We start from the raw sequence: 17,984 nt of genomic DNA on the forward strand, positions 1-17,984 counted from the left end.
AGGATTTGGTTTTTAGGTTTCTTTCTCCCTGCCTTCCTCAGCTCTTGGCTCTTCAATGGGGGAGGATTACACTGGTAGTATAAAATGATAGCTGCCTGTATGAGAAGAAGGCTGGAGTTTCAGGAAACATTAAAACAGTCTAGTTTTGGAGATCTGACTTGGACACTTACCAGAGTCAGGTTTGGGAGCTTTTGCTTATGCAAAGCAGCAGGGGTGGGTTGTTTCCACTTTCCGTTTTGTTGCCGATGGGGCTGTCTTTGTCCAGCTGTGCCCTGGTGTACCCTAGCAGAGGCAAACTGCCCCTGGAGAAGAACTGCTGTCAAAATACTTTAAAGTCGGTCAGGCTGGCTCCTGTTCCGTGAGGTTTATCAGCAAAGATTTTCAGTGCCTCCAGTGGGAGGCTATTTTTATTCTATCCAGGGGCTACCTTCTGCTCTGAGGTCTTTATCACATTTTTTTTAGACTAGAGAAACCTGCCTCTTTTAGGACAATCTTAAATACCTTCATCTTTTGCAGTCTGAAAAACTAGATAGTTTTTTATTCAAGGTAAACATTTCTGGCATTTCTGTGATGTGTTCAAGACTTCTTTTGTTGTTTTGTTTTTTTTTTTTTACTGTGTAAGAGGGACACTGCCATAGACATGAGAATACCCTGTTTTCCCCTTGAGCAGGGCTGACAGCAAGTGAGGTACTTGATGGTTCATCCTTCATGCTCTGATCAGTGCTGTGACTGGTGCAGAAAACCCACACTCTGTTTCACTGCACCATGTAATCAAGATTGGAAGAGCTCTCAAGAGATGATCTCGTTCATTTTCCTGCCCCATGGCAAGATCAGTCATACCTGTGTCTTTCCTGATGGATGCTGTTAGAAGTCTCTGTTAAAGACTTCTGCAGCCTTTCCAGGAGCATATTTCAGTGCCTCACAATCCTTACCAGTAAAATCTGGTTTCTCACCACCTTGTGTCTAACCTGAATCATCTCTGCTGCAGTTTAAACTTGTCACTTCTTGTCCTGTCCATTTTGAATTCAAAGAACAGGTCATTTCTTTTTGCAGCAATGTTAAATATTTGAAGACTATTCATGGGCTTCTCTTTTCTTAGTGTTAAACACCCACAATTTCTTAAGTCATCCCTTCTTCATGGTGGATTTAAGTCTTCTATGTAAACCTTGATTGGCCTGTCTTCTCAAAAATACTCTGTGACGATCCCAGTCATTAACTTATCCACAAACAGTTTAAGTCCTTTGATCAGCATTTTATTTATATCCTTCAGTAAAACCATTCGGTGCAGCCAAACTGCCTGTTTGTACATCGCTGTCTCTGACTGGCTCAATGGCCTCGTGGTGCTGTGCAAGCAAAGTATCTGCAGGGTTTTCTGCTGCTCCCTAACTGCACTTTGTTCCAAGGGAAAGGCTGGGCCTGGCAGGATGTGAAGTTCAGTGTGGTTTGTGCCATGGTTCTGTGGGACAGTGCACTGTGAAGGTTCTGCCTTCAAACAGAAAGGGAGCCCAAAGACAGGCTGACAAATCGTGGAATCATGGGTGTCTGCAGGCATCCAAAATACACACTGATGGGCACAGGAATTCGGAAGTGGACGTGTGCTTGGACAGGTGGTAGGCTGTGAAATGTCACTTGGTATTAGGACCTTCTGATGTGGCTGTATTTGAACAGTCAGGTCATGCTTGGAGGTCAGCTACTATACTGTGGTTTGGATGTCCTTGATGGATATGTTTTCAGCTCCAAGGAAAAGTCAAGGAGATTTACACTTTAGTAGTACATATGGGGAGAATGGAAGGCATGGAATGTAATTTTCTCTGGATTTCTGTTGTAGGTGAGTGTTTTAACCACCTTGGAGCGGCGATTCAACCTCCAGAGTGCTGACGTGGGCGTCATTGCCAGCAGCTTTGAGATTGGCAACCTGGCCCTCATCCTCTTCGTGAGCTACTTTGGAGCCCGAGGACACCGGCCACGCTTGATAGGATGTGGAGGGATAGTCATGGCCTTGGGTGCCCTCCTTTCTGCGTTGCCTGAATTTCTGACCCACCAGTACGAATATGAATCGGGAGAAATACGCTGGGGTGCTGAAGGGAGGGATGTGTGTGCTGTCAACGGGTCCACCAGCGATGAGGGACCAGACCCGGACCTTATCTGCAGGAATAGGACTGCTACCAACATGATGTACTTGCTGCTCATCGGGGCACAGGTCCTCCTGGGCATTGGTGCTACCCCTGTCCAGCCCCTGGGAGTTTCCTACATCGATGACCACGTCAGACGGAAAGATTCCTCCCTGTACATAGGTAAGGCTCTCTGAACTTCTCACGGAAGGTTTTCCTTGTGGGCTGGCATCTGGCTCTTGTTCCCTCTTTGGTGCCAGTGGAAGGGATGCCTCAAGGCCTCTTCTCCGTGTGCTGCTGTGCTTGTGAAGGTAACTTGGCATGGGTTTCTGCATCAAGCAGCAGGGAAACACAATGCTGTTTGCTCATATTGTAGCAGTGGTAAAGGTTGACAGCCTTGGTGATTACTACTGGGTGATTGGGCAGATGCTCATTCCTTCTTTTGTGTTTGCCCAGATTGCTTTAAATTCTTACATTGTTGGCTTGTGGCTGGGTTTTAGCTGAAGAATTTTCAAGTGGTATGTGTGATGATGATCGATTTTTTTTATTTTGTTTTTGTTTTCCCACAAGATACCCTAGTTCTCTTCCTGTTCCAAAGCATGTGTCTGAGTGATCACTGCAGTCTAAGGAGACTGAGAGGACACGTGCATTCTCACTACCACTGTCACATTTTAGCAAGGAAGTGCTAGTTACAGAGTAGGTGCTGTGACCTAGGATGCTGTAGCAGGACCCTTGCTAATGTGATCCCTGTAACGGAACAGGATGTGGAAGCTGATGAGGTCTATTTTGAGATGCAGTGAGCCCGGAGTAGAACTTGTGGTTCTGGTGATCATGTTGCAAAATTCTTTCAGATGGTTAAGCTGTGAAATGTGCCTTTGATTACCCAATGAAACATCTCAGTTACTGGGGTAAAGTGCTTATGGGTTTCAGCAGTAGTTCCCCCTCCCAGCAGGTTTGAAAAGGATGTTGTTGGTGAAGTTTTCTTTGAAAAAATGTTCCAGCTTGGCACATTCCTCTTTCTGCAGGACTTGTCACTAGATAAGCTGCACCAATGCAATAAATCAGTGGAGTGCATGCAGCCATTACTGAGATCTTTCTGCACTTGTTAGTATAGTCTTGGTAACCAAAAGTGTGCACTTGTCCCATCATCCCCATCTTGGCGTGACTTTGAATGAGCGATCCTGTTCCTGTTTGGTTTTCATCCAAAGACATTTTTATCAAGTTTCCATTCTGGGTGTGGCCATAGACAGCAAAGCTAAGCAGTCCTGCTGACTTTCTGAGTGCTGTTCACTGTCTTGGGACAGCGCAGAAGCCTGGTGGAAAGTCACTACATAGCGTGGCATTTTCTGTAAGTGTTTGTGAGGGATCCACTGGACAAAGAAGGATGATGTATGAAATACAAGTTGCTGTACAACCCAAAGGTGAATAACGAGACTGAATTCACTGAAGCAACTGTGCCAACACCATAAATAATGAGCTGGAATTAAGAGTGATTCTAAGATTATCTATTATATATAACTATATAGAGGAGCAGCAGCTTCTTTCGGTCTGTTCCATGGGCATTTTTTTAGGCAATGCTTCATGTCTTGAGAACAGGGCTGGAGGAGGGTGTATGAGAGAAGGATTAGGAGGAGTGATTCTTCTTCTTCCTGAGCTACATTCATCTTGTATGCTAAAATAACGTCTTTAAAGTTGGCAGTTCAACTGTAGCTGGGAAAATACTTCCAGAAAATTATTTCTGCTTACTATAGGCTGCTTTTTTATTTTTCCTGTAGAGATAAGGATGTTATCTAACCATGTTCATTACTACATGTGGAGTTTAAAAACAAACAAACAAAACCACACCAAAAAAACTCACCACAAAACCCCAGGCATTTTGGGGTTGTTTGCTTTCTGGCTTTAGCTATGGAAATCATAAGCTGAATTTCTACATCTGAATTACGGATTGCAGAAGAGTGCCTGTGTATGCACACTTAATCAGCAATGAAGTTTAATTTGTGCCCTGTCCTAGCCTATCTATCACAAGTAGGGTTTCAGATACTGGATGATTAATTAATCTATCAATTTGCAATCAATTTGGCTAGTGAAAATAAAAGCTAACAGGAAAAAAATCTATTACATGAATGAATATAAATGGAGAAGAAACTAGTGGAAGTGTCATCTTGTGTTGGTGGATACTTGAGAGGAGGTCGGATTGCTCGGTTTAAATGCTGTTTGAGAATTACTTGCTCAGATTTGTCTTTCACTGATTATTTTTGTTGATATCATCAATGCAGTTTTCAGTGGCTTCAGAAGAAAGCTAGCTGAGCAGCTTACCCACTTCATTCTGCTCTGTTTCGCAGAGGAAATAACTGCAGAGTGGATACTGTCACCGTGCTATATTTATCAGTTTGCTTTCTCATAATAGCACTCTCACTCAGTGGGGGCTGTGTGTGACCAGATGAAATGTTTTTGGGTAAGTTCCCTCAGTTGAAATTAGGGGCAAATCTGGCATAGATCATTCTCTCAGGACAGGAACTAATTAATAACAGTGATAATAGTCTGGCTGAACTTTCTAGAATGACTGGCTGCTGCTGAGAAATGATCAGATTGACCAGTTTGTGCCGTCTTCAATGTATTGCTTATGCTGAGTGTGTGCTGCATTGGGCTGGACTGTAGCTGAGGGTTAGCAGCAGTCTCTGAACCTGACAGCTAAGGACCAGTCATTGTTCACCTCTGCAGTAAAAACCCTCTTGTGTCCCAAGGCAGTGAATTGGATAGAAATAACTTTGTGTGCTGAGAGGGTTTTTTTATTGTTCTGAGTAAGAGTTAAGTGGAGTAATAATATAATATCTAATACAGTCACTTTGCAATGAATTGACAATACAGGAAGGCTTCTCTGGTTATTAAAAAAAAGTCCAAACCCCAAGAACACCCCCCCAAACTTTTTTTTTTTGTGTTAATACTCGTGTGTGCAGAAGAATGCAGATGTGGTACCATATGGAGTTTAAAGTGGTGCTTTGGCTTTAATCATTAGTGGAACTAATAACATCTGTGCAGTGTAATATTCTTCTGCCTATGAAGCCCATCAGATTTCTCTTGTGGTTTCTCTGCAGTGACAGGCACACAGGAGGTTGTGGGCAGTGCACCTCTGTTGTGCATCCTTTGAAGTCAGAGGTTGCTCAGGCTTGTGCTCTGCCAAGGAGGTGGGGATTCATAGCGTTTCTTAATTAGAGAGGCAGGTGAGATACTACAGGAATATTCCTCTGCATGGGCTGCTGACTTGCGGCTTCACATTTCTTGAACTAATGGCATTTTTTTTTTTTTTTTTTTTTTTTTTTTTTTTTTTGGTGCCTGCAATGTGTTGCTACCAAACTCAAAAAGATTCCGTTGCTGTAGTAACCAGGTCTAGGAAAAAGGGCTGTGTTTTAGTAACCCAGGGCAAAATGAATCAAAGAGATGAGTGTGTGAAAGTACACACCAAAGTATGTTCAAAAGGGAACGCATTTGTGCTGTAGCAGGGTTAGAAAGATCACGGCACCATGCCTGCTTGGGTTAATCGTAGAGTCCTAGAACAGTTCAGGTTGGAAGGGACCTCAAAGATCATCCAGCTCCTGCCCCCTGGAGTGGGCAAGGAACATCTTTCACTTGAACAGGTTGCTGGTCAAGTAAAACCTAATGATGGGGAATAAAATCTCCTCCCATTTCAGCATCTGAGCTCCTGCTCAACACAAAGGTTGTAATGCTGGCAGTAGCAGCAAAAAGATGGAAGAAATAAAGGAATTTTCTTAGCTATTTGAAGTTTGGGAAAATGTTCTAATTGGTGCTGGTTTGCTTGCTTCCCTCTTGTATTTAATATCTGAACTCCCATTTAGAGGCTTCCAGACAAGCAGATTAATTTTACCTGTGTGCTTATTGGCATAAGTAGCCCCTTTTAGTGGAGGAATTCATCATTCCTACAGATTATGCAGGGCTTGTTATTGCTCCATCTTCACCAGTGTCAAAGGATTCCTTCAATTTGTGGCACTGTTTATTTTAAAGGAGTAAAAGTTGAAGACTACTTACTATACGGTTCTTTCCTCCACCCACTAATGACTCACTTGGCATTTCCTTTTTTAGTTTTTCTGCTCAGTCTTGCTGAGCTCTCCTGAAATCAATGAGGACTTTGTCATTAGGAGGGGGATCAGAGGCATTGTGGCTGATACAAAGAGGGGAAAAAACCCCTGATCTGACAGTGACTGTATGGATTTGCTGCCTCTCAGATAAGCAAGAGCTTGCAAGTGTTGTCTGGTGCCCGTGCTGCTCCCAGCAGTGCTTTGTGAGTTCCATTAGAACCAGTGCAGTGATGTGTTTGGTTAGTGTTGTTAGCAGTCCTGAGACACACCTTCTGGCCTTCCTGCTGCATTTAACATTTGCTGATAAAAGTTTTTGCATCTTGTCTAGGACACGGCTACCTATAGAGCAGAATTAATAGCCTCTGGGAGCCAGTATTTGATCTGGGACAATTAAGGGCTGTATTAAACAGAGGAAGTTGCTATTATTCTGTCTCCTGTTGATGGAGGAAATTGATATTGATATTGGAAGGAGCCCTGCCAGACTGTGAGGCTCATTCAGAAGAATGCTGTGCTGATCTTTAATGCATTTCATAGTTTCTCTTTATATTTGTTGAAGCTGTCTCTGTGTTTGGCATCATGGGCACATGCCCCACATGTTCAGGACCCATGACTTTGGGGCTCCTCGCTGAATTGCAGTAACGTGAAGAATGGCTTAAAGGAAATCCCAGAAGGGACAAGTCTTGAGTCAAGGAGCGTTGCTGAGGAGTGCTCCTGAGTTACTGGTGTGCGAGGGTGTGTCTCAGCACAGCATCCTCTGAGGCATAGAGCTGTCCTTGGTCTGTTTCATGGCAGGGCACAGGAATGGAAAAATGGATAACTCAGCTCTGCTGGATGCTTCTGTTTAGCTGCTTTCTTCTGTCTTATCTCCTGGGCTTCTGTTTGGCCTCTTCTGTGTGTATTTTGGTTTTATTATGTGGTCGTTGCAGCTCCTACCCTTGGTGTAAGAAGAGAACTCAAGAGAATGGTGTGTTCTTTCCACATCTGCCTAGATGGGACTAATCCTGTAAGAGGAACAGGACCCTGCTGGCTTTGACCTTTGTATTAGGGTGGGCTTATTTTGCATCAGTAGAAGCACTTTTTGTTTTGTGATGACAGAGAGAAAGCTCACTCTTGCTTCTGGTGCCTTCTCTCTTACTTTAAGGACCAACTCAAGATTTGCTGCAGAGGAAGACAAACATGCCCTATTTGGAATCTTGCTGTCTCCAGGGATAAATTTGTCCATTTGAAGAAATCACTTATGTTAGCTTACGTCAGTCAAACTGATAGCAGCCATTGTGCTTTGGAGGAGAAACATTTTCTCGACTGACAAGAATTAAATCTGAGAGTTAGTATCTATGGTGGTGAGTTAATGGCAAGTTATAAGCTGCTGAAATCAGAGTTTGGGTCAACATTTTGTATGTTCAAGGGTTGCTAGTTTCATCTCTACCAGATGAAAAGTCTCTTACATGGAGGAGGAATGTATTTTGCTCAGTCTTGCCCATTCCAAATCTCTCAAATTTCTTGACATGTATGTCTCAACCTACATTTTTAAACCACAAGTGGAATAATTGTGTGTTTATAGCGTACAGGTCATATTGTCAGCCTCTTGAGGCTGTCTGTTGATGTGTATTGATTGGAAAGCCTTTAGGACCCACCTGAAAGCCTTTAGGACCCACCTGTACAGCTCTGCCCATCCTGACTGCTTATCCTTTCACTCCTCACATGGCTGGAAATGCTTCAGCATTTCCCACACGGCCACACTCCTTCCTTTTGTGCTCATTTGTGGTCTGCAAGCAACATAGGTACTTTATTCACGTTAGCCCTTCTTGCTGGAGCATGCTTCCCTGAGCTCACCACCTAAGGCTCTGCCAGCCTTGTACATTCCTTACTCTTTTTCCTTTAAGAGCCTGTGAGGTCTTTTGTAGTGGATTGTAGCTGACTCCTATCTGTTGTATTTACTCTGTTCCCACTCCATACCCATCAGCTGCCTGGTGAGTTTGTCCACCCCCACGTGGGCACAGAAGCAAGAATTGCTTTTCTCCTTGCTGGTATAGGCAGTTTTATAGGTGTGTAATATTTTTAGCCTAAAGACTTGATGGAATTCTGTAATGCTTTTGTTCAGTAAATGCATCCTCCTACGGGTGATTTGGAGAGCCTTTCCTTTCTATCACAGTCTCCCATGGGCTGAGAAAGACACAGTATTAGCACTGAGCTCCGAGTCGTGCTGCTGCCAGCGCTAGGGCTGTGATGCCTGTTCATTACTGAAAGGTGTCTTTGCATCAGATTCACTGGGTTGTCTTCCCCGTGGGCTGTGATCAGATTAAATTACATGGCTTCATGCGGATATCCCAGTATTAACCCACTGATCCATTGATAACCTGCAGCCTTTTATAATTATGCCCCTTTGGGGAGGGATGGGTGTTCTCATTTGCTGTGTGTCAGTGGGGCTGGCTTGGTTACACATGTCCCCTTTTACAGTGCTAGTGGTAATACCCTGGAAAATTAAATGGAAACACAAGCAAGTGTAGGGTGTATTAGAGCAGTAACAAATCAATTAATGGGAATAACCTTTCCCACTGCAGGCAGGAAGGCTGTTGTGAAAAGCAGTAGCTGAATGGATGTATTTATTCAATTAAACAAATATATGCACAAAGTCGTAACTGCTCTGGGCTCCATTATTTTACAGCAATTGTTTCAGTTACCTTAACCTTCTGCTAATAGTTTTTTGTTGGGTTTTTGTTTTTTTTTTTGTTATGAGCAGAGTAAATAAAGCTTGGGTCCAACACAAATGACTTTGTGTGAAAGCATACTGAGGGTGGGAGCTGTTTCTATGTTAGTCTGTGCTCTCTGTGTACTCTGCAGCTGAGTTCTGGCTTAATTGGGACTCGCTGACTCTGATGTCTTGTAAAATCAGTCCATTTGTTGAGCATGTTGGGTTTTTTCTGTAATGTACTTTAAACTGTCGTCAGCTGGGAGGGCCTAGTGAGGTACATCATTCCTGGGGCAGCCTCCTTAGTGCAGTGCCCTTGTCATTTAAATGGCACATATGCAGAGTCCTAAAGTTCATAAAATTAATTAAATAGATTGAAAGGTGGTGAGTTGCCCATGTCAAAAACTGAAGGCTGTATTGTGCCTCCTTGATGGCATAAGCAGGAGTGGTGTGTGCCAATCTTGGCCCTTTGCCTGGGGACTTGACCGAGACTCCCTGACTTGTTGCACATAAGGAGCCTCCAGATGTTTTGGTCACGGTTTACAGGCTGGCACTGAGGACACCTGGGGCTCTGTTTCCTGTGGTGGGGCAAGGCACAGAATTTCCCCCTGTGCCAGCACAATTCAGAACGCTGGCTGGGTGTTACTCACTTATCTGCAGGACAAGGTGCTCATATGAGTGTATAAGAGAATGCAAAGCTCTTTCACACAAGCTCCTGCTTTCCCTCTTTCACAACTGCCTCTCCTGTGGCTGGGTGAGGGGCTTGACCAAGTTGTTTTGCCCTTTGGAGAGGTTGCTGCAGGTCTGAGCTGGGTGCTGGGCAAGCTGACGCTTACACCCTTTAGGTGCCAAGTAAGTGCTATTTGACTAAGCTCCTAAAAGTGTTTGCTTTTGCAAAGTCCCAAGCAGTGCCATGGCACAAACCCGTGGCTCTGTTCACACACAGGGCCTGGCAGCGCTCAGCTGCCAAAGTGTGTTTTTATCCTGGCTTTGCTGGGCATTGGAGACTGTGCAGGGCACTCCACAACTCTCTGTCAGTGTGTCATGTGCTATGTTTCTTCCATATATCTAGTCTGAATTGACCCTGTAGTAGTTCAAAACCATGATCCCAACAGGCCTTGTGAGGGTGTGAGATGGCCCAGCAGTGTGAGACTTGGGGCAGAGCTGCTGTGGGGACATCCGTGCACCCTCTCTAACTATGACTGTCTGATGCAGCCTGGAGGAAAAAGTGTGGCCACAAGTGATGGGTACCTTGTAAAACAAAAATAAAATTCCTCAACGTGCTTTGTGGTCACCTTAGCAGCCATGAGAAGAGCCAGTGGAGCGGAAGCCCTTCCTTGGTTTGGTGAATGTTGAAAGTTCATGACTAAGGATTTATTTGTTTTGCGTAAATGGAAAGTTTGCATAAATCTGGGGTTATTAGGCTACACACTACCCCCTTGTCTTTGGACAAATCCTTTTGGCTTTGCTTCCTCAAAATTTGGTTGTTTGGGTCAAAGTTGGTGTCTGGTCCCAAAACTGCTTCTTCAAACTTTGCTCATTTGAAAGGACTCAGTCTTTTATCAGATTTCTTTCTGCCAAGGTATAGCCATTCCATTAACTATGCTGCTAATGAGGTATTTGGCTTTTCCTAAGAGGGAGGCCTGCTCCCACTAAGCCCCCTTTTGATTTCAATAATAGGGATTTTGTGTGGAGGAGACTATTCAAATTTTGCCCTTTATTAACCAATTAAAATGTGAGATTTAGTTTCTTGGATAGAAGTTAACAGCATGTGATGTTGCTCTTTGACTTAATACCTCAGAGCACTTGAGTGCAGCCAAACAAAGCTGTGTCTGTGACAAGGAGCAGGATCTGACTAAAGGTAGCAGGTCATAGAAATAGTGAACATTTGAATGTTCAAACAGGTAGAAGAGCAAGATGCTCTGTGCACCAGTTCTTTCCTCTCTGTCTCCCTATGTTTACCTCACTTTTTCCCTGCAGTTTTCTGTATGTTCCTGCCCTCAGTGTTAGACAAAACCACTGTAACTGTTTGTACAAGACAGTGATACTGCTTATTAGAGTTCGAAAGAAATAATATTAGGGGGGAGGAAAAGCCAACTGGGACAAGTTTGGTGTATTAGTAATTGCTGCAGAGACCAATTACCCATGTGGTGAAAAACCACCTCTATCTTGTTAGCCATCAGCTATAACATATGGATGTCCTAATTCAATCAGACTGATCATCAAAAGAATAAGACTTGTTAGAGAGCTTTTTCTCAGCAGGCAGTTACAAACTTTGTGCTGGGGTTAGAGACTGAAAGGGGTGGTAGCATGCAAGAAGTGAACTACAGAGTCCCCTGGCCATGCTTCTGAGGTGTCTTGAGCACTGACTAATGCTTTACTGGCCTGAGCTGTCTGTTCCTCCTGAGCGTTCGTTTATTCTGGGCACTTGTTGGTTTTGTGGTGTAGAGATGTGTGTGTGTTTTCAGTATTGCCTCTCCCCATTTTCTATAAAAACTCACACTGCTGGAATGCAAGCATACAGATGTTTTATTGCGCTTCTGTTTTATCTCCACGCACATCTTCATGTCCTCTGTAAATGTGCTGTTGCGATACTGGTGGGAGACAAGCGAGCTGCGTTGTAGACTGCAGGAAGCAGCCTTGCAGGAAACTAAATTATTTGTGGTGGTTTTGTGTAAGAGTTCTGTGAAGAGTTTCCCACAAGTGCCAGAGGGTAAGAGGTTTGCAGGGAGAGATAACACCTATTTCACACACGCATGTTCGTGCTTGGTGGATCTTGTTCTGACCAGTGTGACTAATCATACTCGAGAATGTTTAACTTTTTGTTTCCTAGTTGTCACCTTATCTGGTAAAACAACTTCTTGTCTCCTTAAACCTTGTTTAACTTCATGTGTTGGTGAGAATTCCCTATCAAATGGAAACAGTCTCTTCTGTAATTGTATACCACACCTCATTAGGAGCTGAGAGTCCTGGAGGTACTTGATTTATAAGCAGGCGCAAAACTGAAGTTAAGCTTAGGTTAAGCAAATACTCCTACTCAGCAATGTCTCCAGGGTTATAAAGCAAGTTAGCAAGAGGGTGAGAATAGACCCCAGGAATTCTGGCTCCAGTGCTCTGCAATTGCTCTGAGAACTAAAGCATTTCACTACATTCCTGCAAAGCAATGCATCTTCCATGGGTGCAAACGTTCCTTTCTTTTCAGTGTCAGAGGGGTTACAGATCCTGGCTTTTTGTCTGCTAGCACTAGCCTGCTCCACCTCTGCAAGCTATGTTTAACTTGCTTCCAGGAGCTGGATGCTTGAACTGAGACCAGCACTGTCTTTGCATAGTGGAGAGAGACTATTTACAAGAGCATACAGTGACAGGATGAGGGCAGATGGCTTCAAAGGGAGAGGAGATTTAGATTAGATATTAGGAAAAAAAACCTCTTTACTGTGAGGGTGGTGAGGCACTGGCACAGGTTGCACAGAGAGCTGGTGGATGCCCAGTCCCTGGAAGTCTCCAAGGCCAGGCTGGATGGGGCTCTGAGCAGCCTGGTCTAGTGGAAGGTGTCCCTGCCCATGGCAGGGGTGTTGGAATTTAAGGTCCCCTCCAGCACAGGCTGTGATAGGAGTTGGCGAGTTGCAAGAAGACTCTTCACTCTTCTGTAACTCGTTTCCAGGAGCCAGCAGTACAGGGATGCACATCCCAGACTTGTCTAGTCATCTTTGAACCTCACTCACAGCCTGCACAACCAAAATGGTAACAAATTCCACAGTTCCATGTGGCTTTTCTTATCTCCTAGTTAGGTTGTGTATTTTTCTTCCCAAGACTGTTGCTTTCTTGATTGGATGTTTAGGATTTTGGCTTTAAGGCTGTGAAGGTGGTGAAGCAGGCACAAAACTTCTTCTGGAGTAAAGATGTCTTAGAAGTAGCATCTGCCTATCAAAAATCTGCTGAATTAGCAGTCATGATACCACTCTGATCTTGCAGCATCCCATCACGGATAGTAATGCACTGGGAATTCCTTGGACTGGTGAGAAAGTGTGCTGGGGCAGGGAAGATAAGGCACAGGCTGGCACAGCTGGCAAAAATCAGGACAGGCTATCCCATTAGGTGAAAAATACAGTCTTAAATGGGTTTTGCCGATGCGTAAAAGACCTGTTGAAGTGAAAATTTCAGATAAACAAGAGAAGTGAAAATGCAGCTGTACTGCTCTTCAGCATTACTGTGTAAAATGCTCCCATGTGTGGCTCCCTGAGTTCATCTCATGTTCTGCACCCCCCAAAACTGTGCTAATATGGAGATGAGAGCAGCTGAGTGAAGCTTCCTGAATAAATTAGTCTTGCTGTCCTGTGGTACTTGAAGTCTGAGTAAACAGATGAGACTTACTCTGTGCCTTAAAATCAGCAAGTTTGGGTTTTATTAGCCCTGGAGGGGCAGTAAATTCTAGAGCTGAGCCAGAGGAGCAGAGGAAGGAGGAGGCAAGTAAGGAGGTGTAGTGCTGGCTAAGGATATGCTCGAGAAAGTCCTTGCTGCTTACTGCGGCCCAGGAAGGCAATTGGAAATTAAATCTACAGTGCCCTGGGGAGCTGTTGGAGGTGGCTTAGGATGGGGTAAGGATTTGGGAAATCTGCTTGAGCGATTGCTGTGTTCAGCAGAGGCAAGAATAAGGATGTTGGCAAAAGGGAAAGTGGAGTTGTTGACATGAGCAGCAGCGTGTTAAGGTTGTGGTGGGGCAGATGTTGAAGGAACCAGAGTTAAGACAGGAGCTCGGCCAATACAAGAGAAACATGGTATGGGCCATCTCCATTAAGTCTACAGAAGCCTGGATCCTCACAGCCAAAGACTCCATTTTTTTATTAAAATTCAGGCTCTTAAAATAATTGACACCCATGGGAATCAAGTGTCTAAGTGGAATCTGTGCTGAACGTTGCCTTTCTGGGTCACAACTGTTGCACGATTCACGAGGGTATTGCTGTGTGCCTCCTCCTAGACCACAGGCTGCTCACGGTGTCCGTTCTGTTGCAGAGCAAGCTTGTTTTGTGAATAAACAGTGTGTTTTGATGGTGAGTGTGGGTGGTGTCAGGAGCGGAAGCGAGTGTGCCAGAAGCCTTGTTCCCAGAGAGAGATCCAGTGTTTACTGAAGATGCTAATTGCTGCCTCCAACCCATCATTATTTGTCTTCTGCCCGCAGCTCACCGATCAGAGGTGCTGATAGTGCTTTCGCTGGGTAAAAGGCTTTTAAGGAAAAAAAGGAGATGCTCTTGAATTTCAAGAGTACCACTGGCTGCTGCTTTACTTTTTGGCTGGCATTTTTTTTTTTTTGGGAGGGATTTTTGAGACTGAAGGTTGCAAAGGAAGGAAATGCTTTTGGTTTTTTGGTGTTGTTTTTTAATGCCCCATATGGCCATTTTATTAACTAGAAAACCTCCAGCTGAGAATTGGATGATGTTACAGAGCTGCAGAGCAACACTCATTCCCAGCCGTGTGGCAGAGAGTACTTGTGCCTTTGAATGTGAGCCGTGCCTCTCCCAGTTAGGGTTAGGGTGAAAAATATAAAAGCTGCATTTGCCATGTTTTGCTGACCCAAGGAAAATGTTGTGTTTCATGCTGGGGATGTTGAGCTTTTCAAACTAAATGCAAACCTTGAACAATTGAGTTGTCAGCAGATCATCAAAGAGCACTTTGAGTTGAGGTTGTGGGAGTGACAGGTACAGCAAACCCATAAGTTTGGAGGTTTTATGATTGCAGTGGGTTTACCCACCATGAAGTGAGTAGCAGAATAGGTACATTTGGACATTATTTCCTGCTTGTATGAGTGGGTTTTTCTACTATGATACGAAAGAACACATTGCAAACCGGGCTTCTGTAGCAGTGATCTGCACTTTGTTATTCAGGCACTTAGCAAGGATTGGCTCTTTGATTCCTGACTGAGCAGCATTTCATTGCATTGTCTACAGATTTGTGCCCTGTCTCCCCTGTTGAGACAGAGAAATTACTTGCTGTCTGTAGCATCTCAGTTGGCAAATGAGACTGAGAATTTAGAAATAGCTTGTAGACATGTTTATCATCTTCTGTGAGTGCGTATGTTGAAGTTACTACTTCAGCTTTCTGTCCAGGAGGGTTGGAAACAGAGCATTTCTCTAGAGCTGCAGTTTTCACTTGTCATCTTCTGTTGTGCAAAGCAGGGAAAAGGAGGGTTGGGACCTCAGCCTTTGTTCTGAGAGTGTCTTGATTTTTCCACAATATCCTGCAGACTTTCTGTCTCAGAAGGATGCAGGTGAGAGGACTGGAATTTGTTTAAGTGGATCCCTTTAGATTTAAGGATTGGCTTCTCTGTCAGTTTCAAGTGTAGAAATGGATTTTGATGTTTACAAGCAGACCTTTCCCACTTCACATTCCAGAAGTTGTGCCTCTGCTTCTGCTCCTCACAGCCTTCAGAGCTGTATCCAGCACAGCGGAGTCCACGCTCACACTGTCATGAGTTAAAGTTCAGCAGATGATTCATTGTTTTTGCTGCCAGCTTCCCTCTGGAGCAGTGCTAGGTGGCACAGAACTGCTGCCTGCTTGCCAAAGGTGATGTTTAGGACTGAATGGGCTGGGGAAGGTTCCTCAGTGGGTAGAGCTCCCTGTGCCTGCGAGCAGTGACTTGGGGCTTTTGCTTCCTTTCCCTGGAGATGCTTCTGGACGGGAGGCAGCCTGGCAGAGACAGAGCGAATACATAAGCTGTGGTTACAGCAGTGGATAATATATCAGCAGGGTCCTCACCTCAGTGCCAAGGCTCTGCTGCCAGCTGGGCCAGAAGCTGAGATCACCTTTTGCTGCAGGAGCAAGAGTCGGGGCTGTGTCACACTACATGCCACCATCAATGCCTCTGGGGACAGTGAGTGTACTTGGTGGTATTGCTGGGGTGAGGCTGGCATACTGCTGCAGTGGGGAGCTGGCACAGAGCAGGCACAGGCTCAGTTTTGCAGGGTCTGCACCTCCTGTTCCTTGTGTAACCTATGGCCTTCTGTGGGAGGGCACTGGAAGAGAAGCAGGAGGTCCAGTATTGGCCATTGAGGCTCATTGCCTCCAGCCGAGGTTATGGGCTTCTTTGTCACAACTTGTCTGTTCAGCACAGAGTGGCTGCAGTTGCCTGGAGGGACTTCTCCTTTTCTTCTGGTCACAAACATGTGATTTGGTAGGGCTGTGTGTTGTAGCTCCACTGATGCCCCAGGCTGTTTTGCTGCATGGGAATCAGTATCCCTTTTTCAGCCAGTTGTGTTCATAACTGCTGTGTTACAGCTGAAGGAAGGGGAGATTTGGAGGTGACACTTCAGTTGTTGTTGTTGAACAGACTCCTCTGTGCAGCAGGAGGATGAGCCACCTCCTGTACAGAGATTCCCCTCTCTGGGAGAGGGAGTTCAAATCTAACCTCGAATGACTGCAATGAGGGTCTGTGTAGCTGAGTCTTCCTCCCCTATCAGGTGCATAGGGAACAGCTGCGTGTTAGGGTTTGGCACCAGGTTTGTTTCTGGTGTCTACTTCTGCTCTTCCTTAACGAGGCTTTTGGGGTTTAATTACAGTTACTGCCTAGCTTCAAGTCCCCAGTGCCCCTTGGGTTCACAGTAGTCGAGGGAGAGGCTGGCTGCTCTGGAGCTGAGCTTGGAGCTTTGGGCTCACCTCTGGAGATGCTGCTCTCCAGGAACTGCTCCTGCATCTAGGGATGCCGTCACCTACCCAAGTCACTGGCTTTGATTCTGAATATAGGTGGTTAGAGTATCCTCCTTATACACACACTTCAAACACAGATTGTGCAGGATTACCACTGGATAACAGCCAAATCCCAGGCAGTAGAGACTGTTTAATCACACTGCTCTGTCTCTACTGGATTAACATAATTAATGTAAGCCCATTTGGGTGGGCAACCTGTTATTTGTCTGGTGCGGTTCTTCATTTGTGCAATGCTGTGCATATCCCCAGGATGCTCTAAAAATGGCGAAGAAGGTCTAATTCCACTTGCATACAACTGGTTACCAAGTAAACCTCCATTGACAGACAACAAGTTTACTACTCCCTTCAGGGGAAGTTGTAGACGACTAAAAAAAAATCAGAATGCCGAAGTTAAATCAGAATGATCATTTTCCAAGTTACTTCAAGGGAAATTAAAATGCTCTTTTGTATTTTTAGTGTAATTTTTCTAGGGAGCAAAACAAATTATTAATAAACTGAAGGTTCGTCAGCGCTTTGTGGTCCTGACCAATTTCAAGGGTGACACAGAGCTTAATGTGCAGTGGAGATAAGAGTGATTGTGTCCTTGCATATCCAGCCCTGAGCACATGGGGCAGGAGCTGTGCCTTTCTCTTCTGCCCTCTGTGTTATCTGGAATCATGGCAAGAAGGCAAAAAGCGTTCCTCACACATATGACATCCATCCCATGGGCCCAAAATCCTGTTGGCTGAGTTCCTCCCTCCTGTTTATCTACACTTCTTATGCAGCTGGACATGATCTAAACCTTACCAGGATATGCTGGCTCCCTTTTATTTCCATTGTTTCAGGGTTTTCTAGCAGCAAATCGGAGGGAGTTTAAGAAAGGAAGAACACTCAATAAAACAAGCCTTACAAAAAATGAATTTAACAAGTCAAATACTTAACTTGAATATTAATTTCTGAGTAAAGGAATGCCTTTAGTAGGCTTTGTGTGTAGCAGAAGTGATTGCAATGTTCTGTTGGGTTTTTTTTAAATGAAAGTCAACTTCTGCTTTCATTATCCCAAATTTTAAGTCTTAACCTTTTATATTCAGCAAAATCACAGATATAATAATTTCATAAGGAGGAAAATCAAGTCTCATCAGTTCTGGTGGGTTGCTTTCTAGATCTTGGCTGTACCCATCTGTGCAGAAGGCAGAAGCTTTCTGGAGCATTCCCTGAAAAACAAACACTCGTGTCCAAGCTTGAAAATTAGCATGAAAGTGACATTTAACATTTGGCCATGAGCTACAAGGCCTGTTATTTTCAGTGAGGTTAAAAGGAACCTCAGTTGGGCAGCTCTGGCCTGCAGGGTCCCGGCGTGCCCAGGTCCCTGAAGTGGAGCTGCTGCGGGCAGCGGTCTCTCCGGCCGTGGAA

At 44.6% G+C, this 17,984-nt stretch overlaps 1 protein-coding gene across 1 annotated transcript in view; it reads left to right on the top strand.

Moving 5' to 3' along the window:
* Window positions 1-245: 245 nt before the first annotated feature.
* SLCO3A1 (solute carrier organic anion transporter family member 3A1) overlaps window positions 246-17,984 on the top strand; it is a 109,377-nt gene continuing 91,638 nt past the window's right edge. Inside the window, 2 exon segments of the mRNA XM_008640158.2 lie at window positions 246-338; window positions 1,829-2,294. Coding sequence (XP_008638380.2) covers window positions 246-338; window positions 1,829-2,294 — 559 coding nt within the window.

This window comes from Corvus brachyrhynchos, unplaced genomic scaffold (assembly GCF_000691975.1).
Source record: "Corvus brachyrhynchos isolate BGI_N302 unplaced genomic scaffold, ASM69197v1 scaffold97, whole genome shotgun sequence".
In the NCBI taxonomy this organism is placed as follows: Eukaryota; Metazoa; Chordata; class Aves; order Passeriformes; family Corvidae; genus Corvus; species Corvus brachyrhynchos.